The 13315-nt window shown below is 39.7% G+C and overlaps 1 protein-coding gene across 5 annotated transcripts in view; it reads right to left on the reverse strand.

Annotated features, from left to right (window-relative positions):
- LOC116094965 (signal-regulatory protein beta-1-like) overlaps positions 1-13315 on the reverse strand; it is a 34054-nt gene that overhangs the window by 18749 nt on the left and 1990 nt on the right. For 4 of the 5 annotated variants that reach the window (XM_031376381.1, XM_031376383.1, XM_031376384.1 and 1 more), the window contains exon 2: positions 998-1351. In XM_031376381.1, coding sequence (XP_031232241.1) covers positions 998-1351 — 354 coding nt within the window. Of the gene's footprint in view, positions 1-681; positions 1352-13315 lie in introns of those variants that run through there. The other variant, XM_031376380.1, reaches the window with a different exon arrangement.

Raw genomic sequence — 13315 nt, forward strand, 5'->3', positions numbered from 1 at the left:
GAAAATGCTGGTATTATTTAAGAAATTTTGACTGAATATCTCTTATACATCAGGCTTCTAAACAGAGATAATTTCTCTTGACTGGGCAGTAAAAAGGTGGCTTTTAATGAGATGTGCATTCCAGGACAGATCCCAATACTAACTGGCTATGTGGTCTTGGACAGAGCACATACAGAAGTCACATATCTAACAAGCTGGGTTGGATAGTATATTTGAATTTCATGTTGTAAAATTCTCAATGTCAAGACCTGGTTAGAAGAAGTCATGCTTCTGTCAGGAAATTCAAAATGAGCATCTGGCTGCCTCAGGCCTGGTGTTTGGAGATCATTCTCATGCTGCTTCTTCCAGGAGGTAAGACAACATTGGCCCAAAACTTCAATGCCTGTGAGAATAATTCCCTCATACAATATGTTCTCTGACAGTCTTATGCCAAGGGCCTAGCTTTGTCCCAGTGCTTAAGCCTTAGAGTTTCTACAGGGAATGTGGGCATATTGGGAATGTTTGCAGTGTCAAGGAAATTTTGAGGAAATAAGAAATGCCCATTATGCCTTGGCTCTGTCACTCTATCTTGATGTGCTTATCCTCTTGGGACGGAGGAGACAGAAATGTGTGAGACCTCTTTATTGACAGATTCCTGCAATGTCTGTTGACATATAGAGTGAAACCTGTTAGAACGAGGCTCCAATTAGGTGGGGAAATACTCTCTAGAGGCAGTAGGAAATGTCTGACCCCACTGCTTGGCAAGGAAGTCAGTTCTCAGTGACCTTATATAGACAATAGGCTGGGGTAGATGGAGAGAAATAAGTGCTGTGGGAAAGGCAGATATATGTATGGATTTATCCCATTTACAAGTAGCGAACAGAACATCCTCTTGTCTTCTCAGATTCTTTGGTCCACAGTTGGGGTGGAGTGACCCTATAAATGTGTTCACAAAATATTGGACAGTGTGTTGACCTGTTGGAAATATCAGGGAAGAGGAAAACAATGGCGTACTTACCACAGACGTACAACTGGGTGCCTCCCCCATACTGAAACTCCAGCTCTTCAGAATATGTTCTCCGGAACTTCACACAGTAGTAATTTCCATAGTCAGCAAACGTAACATTATGGATGCGGATGGAAAAATCCAGGTTGCTTCTTTTTGTAGCATCTGAAGCATTTGTAACTCTGGAGAAGTGCTCTCCTGTGAAACTATATATTACCTGCCGACATTGTCCTACTCTCCTGAACCACTTTATGGGCCCCACAGGAAGCATGGAGGTCACAGTGCAGTTCAAAATGGCCGACTCTCCAGCAGTGACAGAAACTGATTTCTTGGGCTGAATCACCTTCAGCTCCTCTGTAGTTGATCCTGCAGGAAACATCAGTTAATGCTCATCCCCATGAAAACCCACAGTCTCCTCAACTCTTTGATCAAATACTCTTATTTATAAGAACTCATCATGATTGCATGACTCTAATTAAAATTCCTCTCATTTGGGCCTTTTAGTATAAGAATGTAATACAGATGAGGAAACTGAATCACAGAGTACTGGGAATTGGGAAGGATTCTGACTCAAGCATCAGTTTCGTTTGGAATCCTCATACTTCATTCACTTTTGTGCTTGGTTTTTACTTTTTATGCACATGGCATATGAAACTTCTGTTTAATAGTATGGGTTTATTATGTGCTATTTTAAACCAGTGGGGTATGAATATAATTTGTAGGTATAGTGAGGTTTACATTTGATTGTAAAACTCTCATAGTGACATTTGTTTAGCAGATTGGGTGATAATGCTATAAACATGTCCCTATATGTAATAACAATCACCCAAGTTGAGAAACAAAACATCTAGCCAAAATAGATAAGAGACCCACCTGTTACATATTTCCCCTTTCCCTCTTTCAGTTCAGAGTCCAAAGGCCCAGGCTGCTTACACTCTACAGACCTACAATACCCCCACCATTTCCCATTCTTTCTACTCAGGTGAACATTGATTGCTCAGGTACAGTCCATACCAGACAGAATTGGTAAGAGCTCTACCTGCTGTCTTAACCCAGCCACACACTTGCTTTGAAAGTCAATGACCCAACCCAATGACACCTCCCTTCCTCAGTTCCATGCACTTTCTCCTATATGAGCGAACATCCAATGCTTAGGTGCAGGCCACACAAGCCAGAATGGGTAAGAGCCACATCTACCATCAAAACTCTCCTACTTTCTCCTTTCAGAAAGTGAAGATTCAGGTTCTGATGCCTGCACCAACCATCTGCCTTCTGCTACCACAACCCTACTGCTATACATGCAGATACCTAATATTTATGTATAGGCCATGCCAGTCAGAAAAATAGAAATCCTTCTGAAGCAAGGGGCATGCTAACAACCAGAAGTCCAACCTCCAACTCTGATTGAGACTCCTTGCAGAATGACAAGTCAAGGTAGCCATCAGAAATATGGACCATAGACAGCAGGAGAAGACAGAGAAAAGAGAATCTAAAAAATGAAACACCCATCCAACAAAAATAAACTTAGAATATAACTCTTAGAACAATATTAATCCTAAACACAAATGCTAAGATGGCACTGTAAGAACATGTTCAACAATATCCAAAGCAATAAGGCATTAAAGATCCAAATATCCTACTACAGCATCCTTTGTGCATAGATGAAGCATAAGAAATAATACCATAACACCAGCTTTTTGAACATGATGGAGGGTCTTAAAAAGGAAATAAGAAAACTATGAAAACACACACAATAGAAGGGAAAAATACAGCAAAAATTAAACAAAAACAAATAGGCAGAGAAAATGAATACAACTGTTCAAGACCTGAAAATGCAAATAGAAGCAATAATGAAAACATAAAGTGAGGCAACATGGAGATAGAAAATTTAGGTAAGGAAACAGGAACTTCAGAGGGAAGCATCATCAATAGGTTAAAATAGATGAAAGAGAGAATCTCAGGCATTGAAGTTACCGAGGGGAAAAAAAAACCTGATAAATCTCTGAAGGAAAATATTAAATCTAAAAACACAAAACCTCAGCAAATCTGGGGCACATTGAAAAGATTAAAGCTAACAATAATAAAATCAGAAGAAGGAGAAAATTCTTACCTCAAAATCCCAGGAAAAATATCTTCAACGAAATCATAGAAGAAATTTTTCTAACACAAAGTAGATTTCTTTAAATGTACCAGAAGCTTACAGAACACCAAATAGATTGGAAAAGAAATACATTGCCACATAATAATCAAAAACACTAGACATACAGAACAAAGAAAAAATGTTAAAATCTATGAGGGAAAACAGGCCAAGTAACATATCAAGGCAGACATATTAGAACTATATCCAACTTATCAACAGCAACTTTAAAAGCCAGAAGGGCATGGAAAGTTATCTTGCAGACACTAAATGACCCCAGATGCTAGCCTGGACTACTTTACCCAGCAATACTTTTAATCACCATGGATGTAGAAGACACAATATTTCATGAGAAAACCAAATTTACAGGATATTCATCCACAAATCCAAATCCAACCCCACAGAAGGTACTAGAAGGAAAATTTCAACACAATGATGAAAAAAATGCATCCAAAGCAACACCAGAAATAGTCTCACACATGCAAAACCAAAAGAATACACACACACACACACACACACACACACACACACACACACACACACTTTTATCCACCATCATAACCAACAATAACAAAATAACAGAAATCAACAAACATTCGTTACTGTACTGGCTGGTTTTATGTGTCAACTTGACATAAGCTGAAGTTATCACACAGAAAGGAGCCTTCCTTGAGGAAGTGCCTCCATGAGATCCAGGTCTAAGGCATTTTCTCAATTACTGATCAAAGGTGAGAGGGCCCATTGTGGATGGTTCCTTCCCTGGGCTGGTAGTCCTGAGTTCTATAAGAAAGAACGTTGAGCAAGCCAGGGGAAGCAAGCAGTAAGTAATATCTCTTCATGGGTTCTTCATCAGCTCCTGCTTCCTGACCTGCTTGAGTTCCTGTCCTGACTTCCTTTGGTGATGAACAGCAATGTGGACGTGTAAGCTGAATAAACCTTTCCTCCCAACTTCCTTCTTGTTCATGATGCTTGTGCAGGAATAGAAACCCTCACTAAGACAGTTACTAATAGCATTCAATATCAATGGATTAAATTTACAAATAAAAATAAACGGTCTAACAGAATGGATATGAAAACAGGATCCATCCTTCTATGAAATGTAATAAACATACCTGAACAGCAAAGAGAGATATTACTTCATACAAAAGGATGGTAAAAAAAAATTATACCCAAATGGCACAAGAGGTAGGTGGGTGTAGCCATTCTAATATCAAAAAATAAAACAAAACAAAAAAAGAAAAGCCCCCCAAAACAAGCACAAAAAACCAACCAAACAAAAAAACAGACTTCCAACCAAAATTAATAAAAAGAGATGGAGAAGTACATTTTGTAGTAATCAAAAGGAAAACGCACCAATATTACAGTTCTATTCTGAACATATATGCCTCAAGCACAAGGGTACAATGTTTGTATGAAGAAATTGTATGTGTATGTGTGTGTGTGTGTGTGTGTGTGTGAGAGAGAGAGAGAGAGAGAGATAGAGAGAGAGAGAGAGAGAGAGAGAGAGAGATTAAATCACACATCAAATCAAATCCATTACAATAACAATGAAAGACTACAATACCCCACTCTCACCAATGGACAAGTAATCTAGTCAAGAACTAAACAGAAATAATGGAATTAAAAGATATAAATACTCAAATGTACTTTATTCTCAGCATCTCATGGAACTTTCTTCAAAGTCAAGCACATATTCAGACATAAAGCAAGTTTCAATAGATACAAGATAATTGAAATAAACCTTGTATTCTATCAGACCACCATCTCCTAAAGCTATATTTCTTTTTTTAAAAAAAGATTTATTTATTTATTTTATATGTATGAGCACACTGTAGCCGCACAGATGGCCATGAGCCACCATGTGGCTGCTGGGAATTGAACTCAGGACCTCTGCTTGCTCCAGTCCCACTCGATCCAGCTTAATACACTGTAGCTGTATTAAGACAGCACCAGAAGAGGGCGTCAGATCTCATTACAGATGGTTGTGAGCCACCATGTGGTTACTGGGATCCAAACTCAGGACCTTTGGAAGAGCAGTCAATGCTCTTACCCGCTGAGCCATCTCGCCAGCCCCTTAAAGCTATATTTCAACAATAACAAAATCAATGTAAAGCCTACAAAATCACAAGAACTGAACAACACTTACTCGATGACAATCGTGTCAGAAAAGAAATAGGGGAAAAAAATGGAAGACTTTCTAGAGTTCAATGAAATTGCATGCACAAAATCCACAGCCTATGGTCACGGTAAAAGCAGCGCTAAGAGAAAAGTTCATAGTCCTAAGTGCTTTCATAAAGAAGTATGTGAGATCTATATAAGTAATTTAACATCACTTATGAAATCCCTAGAACAGAAAGAAGGAAACACATCCTAGAGAAGAAGACTGCAGAAAATAATCAAACCGAGGGCTGAGATCAATAAAATAAATTCAAAGAGAATCAATGAAATAAAGACTTGGTTCTTTGAGAAAACAAACAAGATTGACAAGCCCTTATTCAAACTTACCAAGAAGCAGAGAGAGAGAGAGAGAGAGAGAGAGACAGACAGACACAGAGACACAGAGAGACAAAGACAGACAGGGACACAGAGAGATATTCAAACTTACTAAAAGTCAGAGAGAAATATTATACAAATTAATAAAGCCAGAAATGAAAAGTGAAATATAACAGCAGACACTATAAAATTCCCAAGAAATATTAAATCTTATTTCAAAGATCTATACTTCACAAAATGGAAAACCTAAAAAAAATGAACAACTTTGTGATAAATACAACTTACCAAAGTTAAAAAAAAAAAGACCTCACAAATAATTTAAATAAGCCTATAAACCCTAAGGAAACCAAAGCTGCTATTAAAATTCTACCAAACCCCAAAATGACAGGGCCAGTTGATTTTAGCATAAAATTCTACCAGACTTTTGAAGAGAGAAACAATTATATACTCTTCATATTATTTCACAAAATAGAAACAGACAGAACATGGCCAAAATAATTTTCTGTAGTCATAGCAGTGAAACCAGACAAAGATTCAACAAAGCAAGAGCATTACAGGCCAATTTCCCTTAAGAACATTCATATAAAAATACATAATAAAATACTTGCAATCTGAATCCAAGAAAACATCAAAAACGAAATCCACCATTATCAAGTATGCGTCACTCCAGGGAGGAAGAGAAACTTCAACATATGAAAATCAGTCATTGTTATTCTCCATAGGGGGGGGGGGAAACTGAAAAAGTAAACCAGACGTGATCATATCATTAGATATTGACAACACCCTTTTGATAAAATCCAAAACCCCTTCTTGATAGAAACTTTGGAGAAATCAGGGATAAAAAAAGGGACATGTCCAAACATAATAATGACAGTCTACAGGAAGCCTATAGGCAGTATCAAATCAAATGGATAGAAACACAGAACCATTCCCCTAAAATCTAGACAAAGGAAGGCTGTCTATGTTAGCATTCTGTATAAACTCCACCCTCACAGATACCTGGCAGCAGCCAGGTATGCTCCTCCCCATGGTTACCTGGCAAGGGCCAGGTAGGCCTGGCCCTATTAAAGGGGCTGCTTGCCCCCTCCTCTCTCTGACTCCTGCTTCTCTCCGGTGTCTCTTTCCCCCTTGCTCCCCTCTGTCCCCCCCCACCCCCTTGCTCCCGTCCTCCCTCTCTCCACGTGGTCATGGCCATCCCCTACTTCTCTACTCTCTCCTTCTCTCTGCCTTTCTCTGCCTCTACTACCCTCTTAACTCCCCTCCCCATACCCTAAATAAACTCTATTCTATACTATACCTGTTCGTGTCTGGTCCTTCAGGATGAAGGGATGCCTCCGCATGGGCCCGCTTAGGCACCCCCTTCCCCCACACCTCTCCAGAACATATTCTTATACCTCTTTCTCTTTTTATGATAACAACTTTGGTGCCTTGTGACTCAGATCTTGAAACTCTGCAGGTTTGCATCCCATCTTAGCTACCACAAGAGATCCATGCTTGCTAACCCAAGATCCGGTAAACCCCCATTCTATCCCATCTCCATGACTCCAGGGGAGAGTTCTTGAGCTCAGAGCTACCCTTGTGATATCCTTGAGGATGGGAGACATTCAGTCTTTCACTGACTTTCGTTTTAGAACTTTTCCCTTTGGGTGAGATCCCCCTATCCTTAGAGACAGTTTCTTTCATGTGGCTGAGAATTCCAGGCCGGCTGCTCTCTGGCTCAGCATCACCGGGGCTCATTGCAACCCGCTACAGACTAGTTCAACTGGTTCACCTGCCTGCTGGAGACCCTACTTCCTGCCTTTCTTGCCCCTTGCCAATGTAGAGAGCTTTTGGCACCGCTTATAGAAATTTGGCAAGTACTTGTCACTGGGCTCAAGAAAGTAGGCTCAGATAAGAATATTCACATTTGGGCTAATACAAGGATCAAGGTGAACACAGCCAAGGAATGTGTGACTTCCCTTTTGTCTTGGTAATCCTGGTAAGCCCCCAGACGCAGTGACTTGGGGACTTGGTTTATTGTGTTGTTTGATTACTAAGTGGTGTGATCTCTTGGTTCATTGCCTTGTTTAATCACTTTGTCTTTGATCTAAGAACTATCCCTATTCTCTGCTAGTACCTAGAATGGTAGAAAAGCTGGCTGATAAAATTAAAGCCGCTTCAGCCTCAGCACTGGCTGGAGTCATGTTATAATGTTTGTCTAATTGTCCTTTTCTTTTCACTTGCTGCCCTCCCCCCTCTGCTCCTGGTTCTCAGCCTGAAAAGTGGGTCCCCGCCCCTTAAGTCCTGCCAGAGGCCCTCTGCCAGAGGCCATGCCCATTAGAATTGACATAGTGAAATGGGCCCACACCTACCCATTCAGTTTCACGTTTTCTATTTACCAGTCAGCTATAATTCTTGCACAGACACTGGCATATTAATTCTTAGGATCATCAGTCAAGGGGAAGGACCTCCAGTTTTCCAGATACGGCCTGACCAGCCTTCTCTGGGAACTCTGGGGTTTACAGTCATGCCTCCCAGCTGACTTACGTCTTAGGACTTCTGCCATTGGTAGCCCCTCCCTCGAGGGCCTCTCGCTCCCCACTTCTCATTCCAGGCTCTTGCAGCTGAACCAAACCCTCAGTACTCGGGTGGGTTGCTTTCCACAGCAGGCCCAGGGCCTGCTGGGTAACCACTAGGGGGCCCTCGTGACGACTTGGGCCACTAGCCTGGCTGATTTCTTTTTGGGTTTTGTTCTGTTCTCAGGATGCTGGTAAGAATAGTCCAATTACTTGCCAATGGGTGTGAGAATGTTTTGGACAGTACCTCCAGGCATCCCACTAGGATGTCTCCTGGTAAATCTCAAATCTTTGAAGCTAACGCCTGACTTGAAGGCCTCAAAATTAATATATCTCTGCAATAAGATCTGGATTAAGTATCAACTAGACAGGAGTTCAAAATGGCCACTTAGATCCAACTATTTTAAGGGATCGTCACATACACTGCCAGCAGTCTGGTAAGTAGAAAAACTTCCCTATGCCCAAGCATTTACCTATCCACACTCCTACACCCCTGCCCTGTTCTTAAGGCCTGTGAGCTCAGTTTGTGTCACAGGCCTGAACTGGACAAATTCATTTTCTGTCACCATGATTTTTTTTTGTTTGTTTGTTTGTTTTTGTTTTTCGAGACAGGGTTTCTCTGCGTAGCCCTGGCTGTCCTGGAACTCACTCTGTAGACCAGGCTGGCCTCGAACTCAGAAATCCACCTGCCTCAGCCTCCCAAGTGCCACCATGATTTTATGCCACTGCTGCCAGCTTTCTTATTCTAGTTCTAGCCATGTTGCTAATAGAACAATGTACTTTTCTCTATCTACATAACCTGCCAAAGTTACTTAAGATTCTCATTCCTATCCTGTCTTGACTACTACAATTAAATTCTGTTTACTTATACCTATATTGTGCTCAATCTTGTCAGAAGTTTCTTAACTATTAAGTTTATGAGACAGAATTCCCAAAAGCCTCTAAAGTTTCTCCCACGAGGTCTCAGAAGATGTGGATACAGCTACAGGATGCCGCCTGGATTGTGATATGATAATCACTGAAATACGCAGTGGACAAATTGGATACTCTTGAGTCAAATGACTCGGCTAAAATAAAGGTAAGCCATTTCTCATGCCACACGTATCCATTCCACAGAGAAAAAGCCCCACGTCTTTTGCTCTTGGAAGCAAGACTGACAGCCCAAGTTGCCATTGAGACCATAGAGACCATAGAGAACTGTTGGCTAGTGGACTCTGTCATTTTTAAAATAATATATAACTGGTATATAACTGCTAGAAGTTATAGAGCTATCACCTTCCCTGATTTCATGCTGTCCTATAGAGCTGTAGTAATCAAAACAACGTAATATTTCCATAAAGACAGACAGGTTGGTCAATGGAATTGAATTGAAGGTTTGAGGTAAATTCACACACCTGATTTTAGATTATAAAAAAAAGACAAAATTACACAATGGGAGAAAGAAAGAAACGCATGGCTCTGGTCTCACTGGATGTCTGTCTGTAGAATAATGCAAATAGAGCCATATCTGTTACCCTGCACAAAGCTCAAGTACAAGTAGAACAGAGACTTCCATATAAAATCAGATAGAAGAGAAAGTGGGGAACAACTTTGAGTGAAACGCATAGGAGACAACTTGCTAAACAGAACACCAGTAACACAGGCACTAAAATCAACAGTTAACAAATGGAACCTGATGAAAATGAAAAGTTTCCAACTACAGGACACTGTTAACAGGACAAAGTGGCAGCCTACAGAGTAGGAAAAATTTGCTCAAACTCCATATCTGACAGAGGCTAACTTCCAAAATACATACAAACACCAAGAAACTAAACCTCAACAAATAGAAAAAAATGCAATTTAATAATGGTATATGGGCGTAAATGAAGAATTATCAACAGAGGAATCTGAAATGGCAAGGAAATACTTAAAATATTCTGCATCTTTCACTATCAAGGAAAGACAAATCAAAATAACTCTGAGATTCATCTTAAACCTGCCAGATGACTAAGATAAAAAACACAGATGTCAGTATAACTGGGGAGGATGTGAAGCAAAGAGAATATTTCTCTGTTGTTGGCATGAATGCAAACTTGTACAGTCACTTTGGAAATCAATATGGCAATTCCTCCAAAAACTGGGAATCAATCTCAATTCCCTGCTAGACAACTCCTGGGAATATACACAAAGTAAGCAACATTTTATCACAGGAAAATTTACATATATATATATATATATATATATATATATATATATATACACATACACACACACACACACACACACACACACACACACACACACATATATATATGGTAGTTTTATTTGTAATAGCCAGAAACAAGAAACAACCTAGATATTCCCCAAACAACAAATTGCTAAAGAAAAATGTGGTAAAAACAATAACATCATGAAATTTGGAGACAAATGTGTGGAACAAGAAGAAATCATTCTGAGTGAGATAACCCAAACCTAGAAATGCAAACATAGTATGTATTCAATTATAAGTGGATAATAGCTGTAAAGTAAAGGATAATTATGCTACACTCCAAAGACCCAAATACCCTAAAGAAGGAGGGCATAAGCAAGGACACATGAATCTCCCTGGTAGAGGAAATAGGACACATATTGAAGGTGTACTGAGGGGCAGGTGTGTATGGAAAGTACAGAAATCAGCTTGGTGGAAATGTCAAAAATAGAGTACTGGGAGAGATAGCTAGAATTGGAGGACATTTGGGGGACAAAATGCAAAACTGATGCAATGGAAACTCCCAGGAATCTCCAAGGGTGTCCGGGGCAAATTTCCTATTAAGTTAAAATACAGCACCTGAAGTCTATCATCTATAGAATAGGCTTAAAATTTTGTGGATGACTAATATCATTTAAAAAGAAAAAAATAAAACATTGCTTTAAAGTTATCAAATATATTATAATATAATAATTTTAAATTGTATTGTATGAAATACAAAAATATATTATGATCACAATGATAATTTAAACAATTTTATGTATATGGATGTTTGTCTGCATGTATGCCTATGAACCAAATGGAGAACGGTAACTGGTTGGGAGAGTGGTGAAGAGGGCCTTGGGTATTGGAATCAAGGTGTTGTGAGAGGGGAGCACAACAGGGCTGGGAGAATAGAAATCCACTGGGGAGCATCAATTAGATTAGCTGGCGACATGGGATAGGAGAGGCTCGTGGGAATTAATGGGCATGTCCCTAGCTGAGACCCCTACTTATATAGTATGGACACTGAAATGGCCACCTCTTGTAGCCAGGCAAGAATTCCAGTGGAGAGAGGCAGACATCAATTCACCCAAGAAACTATTCAACAAAAATGTGCAGGGATAATGATGGAGCAGAAGTTGAGGGAACAGCTAACCAATGACTACCCCAACTTGTGACCCACCCCATGTGAGATATCCAAACCCTGAACATTATTAATGACACTCTGCTCCTATGCTTGTAGAAGGAACTTAGCATAACTGTTTCCTGGGAGGTTTCATCCTGCAGCAGCTGCAAGCAGATACAGAGACCCATAGCCAAATATCAAGCAGAGATCAGAAGTCTTGTGGAAGTGTTGGGGATAGCATTGAGTAAGAAAGAATGGTCAATAATTCAGCATGTAGACCTGAAGAATCAATTAGCCTGGGCCTATGTTCGCTCACAGTGACTGAATCTCCAACCAGCGAACACTCAAGGGCTGAACCTAGGCCACATTTGTAGCAGACGAGAAACTTGATCCTCACGTGGGACTCTCTAACAATTGGAGTGGGGTTGTCTCTGACTCTGTTGCCTGGCATTGGGTATCCTTCCCCTTACTCAACTGACTGGTTGGTTCTCAGTGAAAGAGGAGTGCTTAGTCCAGCTGGGACTAGATGTCCCAGTGCAGAATGGTACCCAAGAGAAGGAGTAATGGAGAGAGGTTATCTAAGGGTGGCACTGGGAAAAAAGGAAGTAGGGGTGGTGCTAGGGAAGGAAAGTGAAAAAATTATTAAAGATATAAATAAATAAACTATGATGAACATAATGAGAATAAATTGCATATATAAGTCTATATAATAATTTACATTTTGGTATAAGAATTTACACAAATTACAAAACTATTTTTTCAAAGTTCTACACTTTGTTCCAACTAGAAATCCAAAATTTATATATCAAAATTATAGACTAAAGTATTTGAAACACAAACAACATAGAGGTTTAAAAACCTAATTAGCTTGTATATAAAGATAATATAGCCCAAGAAACTGAAAACTAAAGAAATTATTAAAAGTTGTGGATTAATTTTATATACTATTTAAAAACAGAATTGCAACTCCAAATTTTATTAAGCATTGAGACCTATAATGTGAGACAAAAGCAAAACACAAAGTACAGAAACAGTAAATATGACTTCTGTTACAACAGGATTGCCTACACATGACAGATGTAGTATCACTTCCTCTGCAGTGTTTCCTATTAGCACAGATTATCTAAAGAAATGAATAATAAACTTAAATAAAATAATGTTTTTAACTCTTATAAAGTAACTTGATAAATTTATTCTATAAAGGTAACATGGTAAATGGGAGATTTGAAAGTCAGTGGCACGTGCCCATGAGCCACCACACCTCTTACAAAGAACTAAAGCAGAAACCAGCTGCACTTTGAGACAATCCGCTATGGAAGAGAGAAGGAACTCATCAAGAGAGTTTCTAGAACCTTGCCCGGCTGGGATGAGGGCATCGAAAACTGAACTAAGTAGTCTAAAAACTGTGGAATTTCCTTTCCAGAGTGGATTTGAGTATCTCATCTAACTCCCTGTTCATGGATGTAGGACATTGTTGCAATGTCCATGGTTTGATCAAACAACATAATTGGTAATTATGTTTCCTCTGATGTTTCTGTCTGTATTGAGGGTGGTCTCATAGGTAGTGGAAGCATTGTGTCATTTCAGTCTTTCTCTATTTAAGAAAATCAGCTGGAGCCTGCATAGTGGCTATGCCTGGGTTGGTGGGGGGAGGGCAACCACATCTGCCCTCTCTCTTCTATCCCCAGAGTACAGATGATAGTAGCTATGTACTATCTAAACCATTGAAGTATTTCAGAATTTGTAGCCCGCGTGGTCCTCTCGCCGGGAAGAAGACACACGGACACTCTAGGTTCCTTCTGCAGCAACT

Source organism: Mastomys coucha, unplaced genomic scaffold (assembly GCF_008632895.1).
Source record: "Mastomys coucha isolate ucsf_1 unplaced genomic scaffold, UCSF_Mcou_1 pScaffold17, whole genome shotgun sequence".
Taxonomy (NCBI): Eukaryota; Metazoa; Chordata; class Mammalia; order Rodentia; family Muridae; genus Mastomys; species Mastomys coucha.